Here is a 12,210-nt window from a genome sequence, read left to right as displayed (position 1 = left end):
ACTTGTCTGTGTGCTTTTTACTAATACAATCGGATTTTATTAGTATTTATGAAGTATACACATACTTTGTCATTTTCTCTTTTCCTTTTGACTTTAGCAAGCTGAAAAACTAGGAAGGGAAGATCAACAACGACTACATCGAAACCGAAAACTGGTCCTCATGGTTGATTTGGACCAGACCCTGATTCATACAACTGAGCAGCACTGTCCCCAGATGTCCAACAAAGTGAGTGACACCAGCTTTTCCATGTAACTCTCACAACAGTCTTAGACCCTGGGATTCTATTTCAAAGTACATTATCTTGTTTAAGTGAGTTCCTGTGATCACCTGGATAGATGTGGGAAACAGGCCCATCACATACTTGTGTCTGAGCTGGTCCAGGTAGCACTGAAAGTGGCCTCTTACTGTTAGCATTGAGCTTTTGTGTGAGGTTCACACTTGCTGGGGTCAACAGAGGTCAGAGACCTGTAAAGACAGTGAATTGGGACACAAGGAATGCTGTTGGGGACATGGTCTTGGGAAGAGGTATTACGTGGAGTTCCTCATTTCTGGACATCTAGAACAAGAGGCTATCTGGGCCTGTGTTTAAGAGAACCTGGGAGTCACCATGAGGGAGTTGCATTCTCCAAGGTGACATAGGAAGTGGCCGGGTGTGGAATCACATTCAGGTTAAGTCTGAATGGGAAATCAGTCACTTGCTGGCAAGTTGAGGTTCAGGAGTGAAAAGCTTTTAGTGCCTCGTAGAAAAAGATGACCTAAAGCCTGTAGTCATGCATACTATTAACAAGGAAGGCCTGGCTAGTGTCAGCTTGTCAGGTTTTACAGTATTAGCTATTGGGCAAGTGACACATAGACTGTTACTTTAGTTTTTGGTACATTATAGCTTTGTATGTATCCTGCTGTCCCTCCAGGTCTAGGGATGAGAAGACACTAGAAGCTAATCACAGCCTAGGCTATGGGTCGCCGGAGAGCTAAATTCCTTTGCTTGAATGAACTGCTGTGGATACAATGGTGATATGAATAGTGACCAGTACACATAATTTAATGGCAAGAGTGTAGGTAGAGTTGTGTGAAGATTAGCCTAATGTGACTAGAGTTCTGCCTCCATAGCTCAGCTTACACCTAGACTTAGATTAGTTGTCCTGTGTACCATGGGGCGTCACAGGACAATAGACACTGTCCTGTGTGCAGTGTTTGGTGTGACGGAAGTTCTTACTGAGTGGTGTGTCATCTCAGTCACACCGCCTGTCTAGGTAGTGAGCGTCTGGAAGGGCCTTTGCTCCTGTGCACCTCAATGTCGGTTGCTGTGGGTTTCTTTTATTATGACTTTGGAGTTTCACATTTTAAATTAGTTCAGTAAGATAGCTTGAACCAATTCTCAGTTGTAAGGGATCTGGAGAACTGCAGTGTGTGTACCTCTGTATAGGGCAGTGGTTCACAACCCCTTTCACAGGGGTCGCCTAAGACCATCAGAAAACAATGTTTACATTATGGTTCATAACAGTAGCAAAATTGTAGTTATGAAGAAGCAACAAAAATACTTTTATGGCTGGGGGTCACCACAACATGAGGAACTGTATTAAAGGGTCACCACATTAAGAAGGCTGAGAACACTGTTATAGGAAGATTTAGGCAGGACTAGCCTTCTACTGATGTCAGTACTGCCCGGATGCCTCTAGTGTCCATCTAAGGTCACCTCTGGCCAGGGCCTGGGCCACCACTGAAACATAATCATAGGCCTTGGGGCTCAGCCTCTGAATTCAGTTCCTGATGTCTGGATACTTGGGGAAGGGCTGTTCTTTCTTGTTGTGGACATCCACGCCCGTACCATTATGGTGATTGACATTACAGCTGTTGAACTTTTTACTGTTGAGAAGGGGAAAGCTGATAACAGAATGTTTCATGCTGTGTCTTTGACAGCTCAGTTTCACCATCCTGGTGTTCTTATATTAGAGCTAGTGAGTATCTGGCCTAAGTAGTTTACCTTTTAATTGCTAAAGAAGTCAGTATTTTTGCTGAGAAAATAATGGTAAATAGAAATGGATCATATTTCCTAAGGAAAACATGCTTCTCTGCATATAATAGTGGGAGTATACACATTTCACCTGCCTGCAAGGTGATCCAGAACACTAGCTCATCACTCATGTCCCTGAGTGAAGCTGTGTGTCAAGCCATTGGCAATTGTATTCTCTTTAGGAGCTCAGGAACCACCATGGCTATGTTCAGAACAGTGGCTGCAGCTCTGTCCTTTGACAGTGAGAGCATGTGAAGCAGCAAAGAAGTAGATAGTAACGAGATAGGTAACGCACAGGTGGGGCTACAACCTAGCACCGATCCCGACTCTCCTGAGATGTGACATGACTGGGTAGTCACTAGCAGCCCTCGTCAGGCTATCCTGGTTGTGATTATCACAGGTAGTTAGCATGGTGGTTGATCTTAAATAGTTACAGGTGTTTATAGTGATTGATAGGTACCAGGTAGTTTATAGTAAGTAGTGTCATGGATATTTATAATTATGAGAGGTAGTTATTGCAACCTGTTATTACAGTGGCTGGTTGGCATAGTTATGATAGTTAGTGGCATCCGTCACCATGGACCTTCCCATGCCTCACTCAGGCAGTATGTGGCTCTCATGTGCCCTGTGCACTCCCTCATCTAACTTGTGTGTCTGCAGACCCTTGCAGGGCCCACAGCTCAGATGCTACCTGGGCAGTTCTCCCTGCATCCCCTTCTCATTCTTGCCTCTCCTTTACAGGGCATCTTTCACTTCCAGCTGGGCCGGGGGGAGCCGATGCTGCACACCCGCCTGCGGCCTCACTGCAGGGACTTTTTGGAGAAGATTGCCAAGCTGTATGAGTTGCATGTTTTCACTTTTGGCAGCCGTCTGTATGCCCACACGATTGCAGGTCAGTCAAGCACAGGCTGAGGTCCACAGTGAATATACATGGCACGTCCTGTTTTCCAGGGTATTTTCTTCAAAACAAGGAATGGTACGGAAACTCAGGGTTAAGACTGGCAGTTGCAGTGGGAAAGCTGACTGGGACCTTAGGTGAATGGAAAGAGAAAACATTCGTGCGTGTGTTTTCAAAGGGAGCTGACTGAAGATGGCTTTGGAGCTCTGTTGTCCAAGTGTGTGCCAAATGCTGTATTGGCCATCTTGAGTTACTGGAGGACTGAGTGACCTTTGCTTGTCTTGGCTGGACATGAACTGTGGGCAATCACTTCCGTGTGCTCTTAGTGTGCAGTGGCCACCAGGTGGCAGCACTGTTTGGGGAATGAGTTCTGGCTAGAGCCAGACAGGAAGTTTCCACTGAGCCACTGCACGTCACAGTCACTGCCTGAGTGATGAGGGAGGGCACATTTCATTCCAGCAGGCTCGTGGCACCTGAGTAGCAGTTGCAGAACTTGTTCAAGTGAGCACTTTAAAATCCAAAGTCCCGGGGTTGAGGAGATGGTTCAATAGGTACAGCTCTTCTTATGCAAGTGTGAGGACCTGCGTGCAGATCCCCAGCCCCACTACAAATCAAAATGGACAGCCAGTTTCTGAACCAGTAAGATCAGATACCCTGTTTCTGAACAAACAACCGAAAACAACAAAACAAAGCAAAAAAAATGACAGAGGAAGAAGGCTGGTGCTGACCTCTGGCCTTCACACATGCATGCATGGGTGAGTACACACACACACACACACACACACACACACACACACACACACACACACACAAAGATACAGATTGGCCTGTCTTTGTTGATGGAGTCGCTAGTTTAGAATCTCCTTTTAGTCTTTAGTTTCTTTGTAGCCTATGTTTTTAAATAGGCTTTGTTTTTTAAGGTCAACTTTAGGTTCACAACAGAATTACAGAGATTTCCCATATACACTCTCCCTCCACAGACTCTGCCCCCACTACACACTCCTACCCTTAACACATCCTGCCTCCCCACTGTCAACAGCTCCCACCAGAATGTGTACTTATAATCTGTTGCTCTACACTGATACTGTATTTGTCACAAACACTGAAGCCACATGGTGAAGCTGATTCATATTGTCTTTGAGTCAGTGTTTAAGGGTGTGATTCCTGTGTACCTGGGACATAGAATTTGAAGATTTGTGTAATTGTGTAATAGGAAGGTAAGCCATCTCAGACCAACAAAGAACCCTGTGCTCTGACTGCATAGTCCAACCTTTAATCAGCAAGGTGGTTATTAAGAGGTGGCCTTGGGAGGTTATGAAAGTGACCTCAGGGCATTAGCTTGTCCTTTCCACGCTTCGAAGGCATAGTGAGGTGGTACCATCAACAGAACGCCTACCACCTGTCCCTGGAGCTGCTGATGCCTTGATCTTGGGTTTACAGCCACTAGAACTCTGATGTGTAGATCCCTGTTGGCTGTCAATGACCCAGTCTGCAGTAGTTGGCTGTAGCAGCCCAACAGCTAAGGCAGCCCTATATAAAAGTAGATCCACACCCAAGCTTGTGGCTTTCCCATTGAAACCTTCCTCTCTAGGTGGTAATTAGTGACTCATGGGCTAGTAGCAATAGTGGTGCAAGCTTTAGGCAGGTGACTCGGACAGACATGGGCAGAGTTTAACGAAGAAACATCCCAATTCAATGAGCGCGTTAGGACTTCTCATTTTATGTTAAAGCATTTGAAAACTGTCCATCACTATCATGTGTCCACGTGTTCCCTCTTCTCTTGCGTGTGGTGTGTGTGTGTGTGTTAGTTACGTAGTTTGTCTGAGTGCGCACACACATTCATGCCGTGTTCTTGAGTAAGAGTCTTACATCATTGGTCGTTGGTAAACCTGTGTCACGTAACTGCATAGGAACCTTTTCTTTTTCAACAATTGCATTCATTTCACTCTTTCTTCGGAAGAAAAACATCCACTGAGCATCCATCATGAACGAGCGTCTCTCGCTTTGGATTGGCTCCTGTGGGTGAGCACCTCAGCACCCGTGTCTCCTGTCTATCTAGTAGCAATGCCAATATTTCTCATTTGGGGTCTTTTAGATCTTATCTTAGTTACTTAGGACAGTTGCTGCACAAATCCTAGAGCAGCAGTTCTCAAGCTGTAGCTCAAAACCCCTTTGGGGGTGGAAGGACCTTTCACAGGAGTCACTTATTAGACATCCTGCATATCAGGTATTTTCATTACTGTTCATGGCAGTAGCAAAATTACAGTTATGAAGTAGCCATGAAACTAATTCATAGTTGGGGGTCACCAGAACATAAGGGGCTGCATTAAAAGGTCACATCATTAAGAAGGTTGAGAACCACTGGCCTAGAGTCACTCCGTGTAGATACTGTGTTTTATTGATCTGACCACATAGAACCAGCAAGGACCAGAATGAAGGAGACTTAAGGACCGTGCCAGTACTGAGCAAGAGGACATTTGCTTAAGCAAAGCCACATCCTGGGTTTCATCTGGGTCACCTCCTCATTAGTCCTTTTGACACTCGGCCATTGTGATACTGCGTCAGGTCTGTGTCAGTAAGGCCCCAGTGGTGAAGAAAAGAGATGAATGAATGAATGCCAGGCTGCTTCCAGCCCAGCAGGAGTGCGTGAGCTGCTTGCTGCTTTGACAGTGTCTGCACTGACGACACCATTGACAGGGCCACACCGTAGGAGCCAGCTGACAACCCTGGCTTTGTGGGGCTGCCAAAGGCAGATCCTGCTGCTTGAGTCTTCTGTGCTAGGTGGCGCTTGGGGCTTTAGCAAAGACTTCAGTATCTAGTTCATCTGAAGCATTAGGACAGAATTGGACAGCAGTGTCCAGTAAAACTGGAGACAGTATCTTTAAGAACGTAAGTGTAACATTCTCCCAGGAACTCTGCACGCCAGAGCCTGAGGACGGCTGCAGACGGTGTGAATCTAATGGCAGTTATTCCTGTGGATTCCAAGTGCAGTATACTTAGCACAGTGCACAGTATGACTGGACAGGTGACTGGACAGTAGTGGGAGGTAGTTGAGCCTTAGGGAGTTGGCTCTGGTGGGAAGAAGCGAGGTCATGAGGGCAGTGTCCTTAAAGGGGCAGGGAGTACTGAGACCATGCTCCTCCTCCTCCTCCTGTGCTTTATGCAGCACAATTGCATATTACAGATTGCTTCAAGTTAAAGTTACTGTAGACAGCAAGTGTGGTTTTGTTTTAGAAATTCTGGTGTGTATAAGAGAAGATGAAGCTCGAGGGAGCAGGTCTCAGCTGCACTGGTCAAAGTGGAGTGCTGTGTGCACAGTGTGAACTTTGCCCTTTGTCTTCTTACAGGCTTTTTGGACCCCGAGAAGAAGCTTTTTTCTCATCGAATACTGTCTCGAGATGAATGTATTGACCCGTATTCTAAAACAGGAAACCTTAGGTATGTACTTGGCTGAATTACCATGGGGACAGCTTACTATTCAGTTTCCTCTTTAAAATTTGAATTTTGAGGCAGGCAGTGGTGGCACACACCTTTAATCCCAGCACTCAGGAAGTAGAGGCAGACGGATCTTTGAGTTGAGGCTATAGCCTGGGCTACAGAACCCGTTGGAGTACAGCCAGGAATACACAGAGAAACTCTGTCTTGGGAAAAAAAGAGGATCGAATTTTGAGAATCAGTTTCAGAAGGTTGGTACATGATCATCATTGTGGGGAGCATGACAGCAGGCAGGCATGGCATTGGGGTTCTAGCTGAGAGCTCACATCTGATCCACAGTGAAACTGGGCCTGGTTTGGGTGTTTGAAACCTCACAGGCCACCCGCAGTGACATAACCTCCTACAACAAGGCCACACCTCCTAATCCTCCGCAAACAGTTCCCCAGCTGGGATCTAAACATTCAAATGGATGAGCCTATAGGGTCTTCTCATTCATCCACCACAGGCCCTGAGGGTACCCAGTCCTTTCTGCACCCTCCAGTCCTGTTCCCTCCTCTGGACCGTACAATCATACAACTGCTCTTAGTTGGCTCTTCATTTCTGTCAGAAGTGGGTGGTGGTCATCTTTCCCTGCATGGGCAGGATGTTGGCTTGCTCTTCATCACTCACCCATCTGCTTCCATGTCTCCCTTCACCAGCTGACCTGGGAGAATAGGCCTTGAATTTCAGGCCTATTTAGAGGCCTGGCTAGAAGTCACTATTGCAGAGACAGGAAGCAGTGACTTCAGAGGTGTAGGTTTGGGGCTCATAAGGCAAAGTAGCCTAGAGGAGGTGAAGGGTTATAGGAGCAGCCATGTGACTCCAGCAGCTGCCAGAACTTCACAGTTTCTTCACATGGCTTTCCGAGTTGAAGGATGAGCACACCAGTGCCACCATCTCAGAGGTATAATTTCTTAGGAATTTGCCTGGTATCCATTCCACTAATATATAAAACCCAAGTTAAATAGCCAAAGTGTTACATCTTTCCTGTTTCCACTTCTTCTATTTTGTTATCTTTTTACTTGTTTCTTGTCATTTCTAAGCTTTTGTGACAGGGCTAGCTCCTACTCAGTCCTACTTGGAAAGCATTGTTGTAGCTAAAATTTTTCACTTTGCACAAGATATTGCCCATTTCTACCAAGAAAGGGCTATGTCTACCATTCTTATGTATCAAGTGGCATTTGTTTCTATAGTGTGTTTCTTTCAAGACCTGGACCATAACAGTTTTGTATGCCAGGTGAAGGGGGTGTGGCTTGTGCAGGCTTCCTGTTCTGGTTTCATTTTTAGATTAAGGGATCCAGAGACTTGAAAGCTGTGTGTTATTATTAACTAGAAGAGAGGAATGTGAGGTGTTTAGTTAAAACAAGACCTCACTTTGACTAGCTGACGTAGAGGGGGCAGACTGAAAGCATGGGTTTGTGATTGATCAGCACGCAAAGCTGTCTGCAGGGAGGGGGCTAGACTCCAGTGGAGTCACCCCGACAGGCGCATGCTGCCACCTGTGGTGTGGACAGCTGGCTGTCCACTCTAGGGTACCAGGTGAGCAGTTGGCTCTTTTACCATTTGTGAATGTGGTCTGACCCATTTGTTTATAAGAACTGAATTTTCAGAGTTGTGTTCTGACCTGTGACTAAAGTATTATCATCTTTAAAAGTTTTCTTAAGGAGAGCCAAAAGTGGAGAAAAATATTTTAATGTTACTTTCTCTGGACAAAAAAAAATATAAATTGTGAATTAAGTGAAAGTTCCCTGTTACAGCTTGCTTCTTTTTAAGGAGTCTGCTGTTTGCTCTTTAGATGTAGTCGAATGTCCTAAACTTTTCTTTTTAGCAGAATAAAAGATTATTGCAAGTGGCAAATCAATGTTTGTGTAAACTGCATGTTTTTGCTTGTAGAAATCTCTTTCCCTGTGGAGACTCAATGGTTTGCATTATTGATGACCGAGAAGATGTCTGGAAGTTTGCCCCTAACCTTATAACTGTGAAGAAGTATGTCTACTTCCCAGGCACAGGTGATGTGAATGCCCCTCCTGGGGCCCGGGAATCTCAGACAAGAAAAAAAGGTGGGTGATCCCCTTCTCAATGTGAAATTAGCATTTTGATAAATTTTTATATTTTTTTTTATTCTATAATGACTTATCAATTCAATATTCACTTTATTCTTGTTTGCTTTCTATTTGTATTTTAATTTTCCCGAGGCAATTGGGTTTATGTAATGAAAAATAGGATATTTAAAAGTCACATTAGGGCTGATGATATAGTTCCATGGTGTACTGCTTACCTAGCTTTCACAAGTCCCTGGATTCAGTCCTTAGTACTGGAAGGGCGGGCACAGCAGCAGATATCATACTGTTCTAACGTTTGCTGGCTGAGTATCTAACTGATGCTGCTGCATTCATCCCAGGTTTTCTTAGGCAACATGACCAGTGGGTTATATCCTATAGAGGAAGTGAGGTGTGGGACACAGTGGGTTATATCCTATAGAGGAAGTGAGGTGTGGGACACAGTGGGTTATATCCTATAGAGGAAGTGAGGTGTGGGACACAGTGGGTTATATCCTATAGAGTAAGTGAGGTGTGGGACACAGTGGTTATATCCTATAGAGGAAGTGAGGTGTGGGACACAGTGGGTTATATATCCTATAGAGGAAGTGAGGTGTGGGACACAGTGGTTATATCCTATAGAGGAAGTGAGGTGTGGGACACAGTGGTTATATCCTATAGAGGAAGTGAGGTGTGGGACACAGTGGTTTATATATCCTATAGAGAAAGTGAGGTGTGGGACACAGTGGGTTATATCCTATAGAGGAAGTGAGGTGTGGGACACAGTGGGTTATATCCTATAGAGGAAGTGAGGTGTGGGACACAGTGGGTTATATATCCTATAGAGGAAGTGAGGTGTGGGACACAGTGGGTTATATCCTATAGAGGAAGTGAAGTGTGGGACACAGTGGGTTATATCCTATAGAGGAAGTGAGGTGTGGGACACAGTGGGTTATATCCTATAGAGGAAGTGAGGTGTGGGACACAGTGGGTTATATCCTATAGAGGAAGTGAGGTGTGGGACACAGTGGGTTATATCCTATAGAGGAAGTGAGGTGTGGGACACAGTTGTTCCCTCTGTCCGAACCAACCCCAAACAGGGACTCCATCTACTGCCTGCGTGGAGACTACAGGGAACTGTGTCTGTTGGCACATGTGAGCCAGAGTGTCTGAAGGAAATTCATATTTCTTTTTCCTCCTTCTTTTGTTTTTTTGAGACATCGTCATTTTATGTAGCCCAGACCCTCTACCTCAACCCGAGTACAGGGATTACAGAGATGCACCACCAAACTCAGTTTAAAGTTTTGGTTTTAAGTGTTTGTGGTAAATTTTAGGGGTTTGTTTTTTTTTTGGGGGGGGGGTGTTTAGAGGCACGCCATTACTCCTGTAGTCACTAAAGTAGAAAAAGAAGGTAGAAGGTTTTTGGGGCCTTGTAGATGAGGCCGTTGACCTGGAAAGCCATGCCCGCATGGGCTGTAAACGTCTGTTCTTGGCCACAGGCCTGAGCTAGAAGAGGGCAGACAGTTCAGACTGTCCTGGAGATGGGTGCGGTTTAGTTTTGAAAGTATTCACCATTAAGTAACAGTAACTTTTTTTTTTTTTTTTTTTTTTTTTAGTAAATCATTCTAAAGGAGCTGACATCTCGGAACAAGCTCTGTCAGTGAAGGATCCTGAGGAAGGCAAGCCTGCTTCTGGGGTGGAGCAGAGCAATGGCCTTGGGAAGACCTCCCGGGAGCTCAATGGTGGCGAGTCTGTCCCAGGAGCTTTCCCCAGTAGAACAGATGAGAAGGACACCTGGTCCCTTCCCCGGGCCTCTCCTAGCAGCAGCCCCCCTGGCCAAGAGCTGACGGAAGCTTCAGAGCTCCCAGTGTCTGGTGAGTGGCATAGTCGGACCACAGCAGGGGTACAGCCCGCTCAGGGCGACTCCACCCAGGATTTGGATTTTGACCTGTCCAGCGACAGTGAGGGCAGTGAGAACAGCAAGTCGGGGCAGAAGTCTTCCTCTGCTTCCGACGGAGAGAGCGAGGAAAAGAGAGGCCACAAATCTCCAGCCACCCAGGACAGAACCAAAGGTCCACAGCAAGGGGCACCCCCCGACACAAGTGGGGGGAGACCTACAGCGAGCCCCTTGGGAGAGTCTGGCTCCAGCACTCACCTGCATGACAAAGGACCAGACCTGGATACACAGGAGGAGAGTGAACGGGACAGTCTCTGTGGCCTGGGCAATGGCTGTGTGGACCGGAAGGAGGCTGAAACAGAGTCACAGAACAGTGAGCAGTCAGGTGTCACTGCAGGCGAGTCCCTGGACCAGAGTGTGGGGGAGGAGGAGGAAGACGACACAGATGATGATGACCATTTGATACACCTGGAGGAGATCCTGGTCCGAGTCCACACCGACTATTACACAAAATATGACAGATACCTCAAGAAGGAGCTTGACGAAGCTCCAGATATACGGAAAATTGTGCCAGAGCTCAAGAGCAAGGTGCTGGCAGATGTGGCTGTGATATTCAGTGGGCTGCACCCAACAAACTTCCCCGTGGAAAAGACTCGGGAGCACTATCATGCTACGGCGCTGGGAGCCAAGGTCCTCACTCAGCTGGTGCTGAGCCCTGATGCCCCAGACAGGGCCACTCACCTCATTGCAGCTCGAGCTGGTATGTGCCACCATCTCTGATCCCTTGGGTAGAGACATAGAACCAGCCTTACTCCCGGGTAGGCATGTACCTTTGTGCTTCGACTTGGTCTCTTTTTGAGTCCAGATCAAAATAGAACACTCTTTATAATCATGACATTTTAAAAACAGGGTGACTGGCTAGGGAGAGAAATCAGTTAATAAAGTGTTTGTCACACAGGTATAAGGATCTGAGTTGGGATCTCCAGAACCCATGTAAAGCCAGGCTCAGTGGCTTATGTCTATAATCTCTGTGCTCCTATAGTATGATACAGTGACAGAGACAAAGAGAATCCCAGAAGCTCGTGAGTAGGATAACCTGGTCTAAGCAGACACCAAAGACCCTGTCTCAGGGTGGAAGAAAAAAATATCATCCGAGGTTGTCTTCTAACCTCCACATTTGTGTGTGGCATTTGTGTGCACACACACACACACACACACACACACACACACATGCAGACACACGTATACAAACACACACACTCAAGGTTGATAATTGACTTTGGGTGAAGTTTTTTCCTGTACACACTTCACCTGTCTTGGGTCCCTAAACAGTCGCCTTCCTGTTTTGTGTGACATGGTCATGGGTGCTGCCGTAAGAAAAGCTCAAAGAAAGCCAATAGCAGCTTGGCTTTTCCTTCGTGACGCTCATGCACACTGTCTAGGCACTGCTGGTCGGTCCCCTTCCTATTTCTCAGCAATAGTCACTGGGTTAGAGCTTCCTAATGCTTCACCTCCAGGCTCTGCACACCTGTCGGGGTGGCTTGTTCCCATAGTCTCCCTGAAGGTTTCAGCTTGTGTGACTTCTGACCTTGATGTCCTCTGCTCTGTAGAATGGTTGGTACAGATTAGAGGGAAGCTGGCAGGCTCTCTGGTCCCAGCAGCATCTTTTGTCTGAGGAGGGAAATTAGCATCCGTCTTCTCAGGAACAAAAGGGGTTGTCCTTCCAAAGCATTGAGAGTACAAGTCAGGCTCCTCCTTGGGTTGTGTCTGTGTGTGCACCTGCTTATGTAGGGACTGTCCAGTACTTGGTCCGTATCTCTATTTTGCCTGGTTCTGAAGCTCTTTTTCCGTGGACACTTCAGCCGTTGGGACAATGTGAGGTGTGAC

The 12,210-nt window shown here is 46.4% G+C and overlaps 1 protein-coding gene across 3 annotated transcripts in view; it reads left to right on the top strand.

The window, feature by feature from the left end:
• The window catches only part of Ctdp1 (CTD phosphatase subunit 1), a 63,481-nt gene that overhangs the window by 12,645 nt on the left and 38,626 nt on the right, over positions 1-12,210 (top strand). For all 3 annotated transcript variants that reach the window (XM_036204870.1, XM_036204871.1, XM_036204872.1), the window contains exons 4-8: positions 98-226; positions 2,757-2,907; positions 6,261-6,351; positions 8,281-8,447; positions 10,043-11,083. In XM_036204870.1, coding sequence (XP_036060763.1) covers positions 98-226; positions 2,757-2,907; positions 6,261-6,351; positions 8,281-8,447; positions 10,043-11,083 — 1,579 coding nt within the window. The remainder of the gene's footprint in view (positions 1-97; positions 227-2,756; positions 2,908-6,260; positions 6,352-8,280; positions 8,448-10,042; positions 11,084-12,210) is intronic.

The sequence above is a fragment of the Onychomys torridus genome, chromosome 13 (genome assembly GCF_903995425.1).
Source record: "Onychomys torridus chromosome 13, mOncTor1.1, whole genome shotgun sequence".
Lineage (NCBI taxonomy): Eukaryota > Metazoa > Chordata > Mammalia > Rodentia > Cricetidae > Onychomys > Onychomys torridus.
This window is presented reverse-complemented; position numbering and strand designations above follow the sequence as displayed.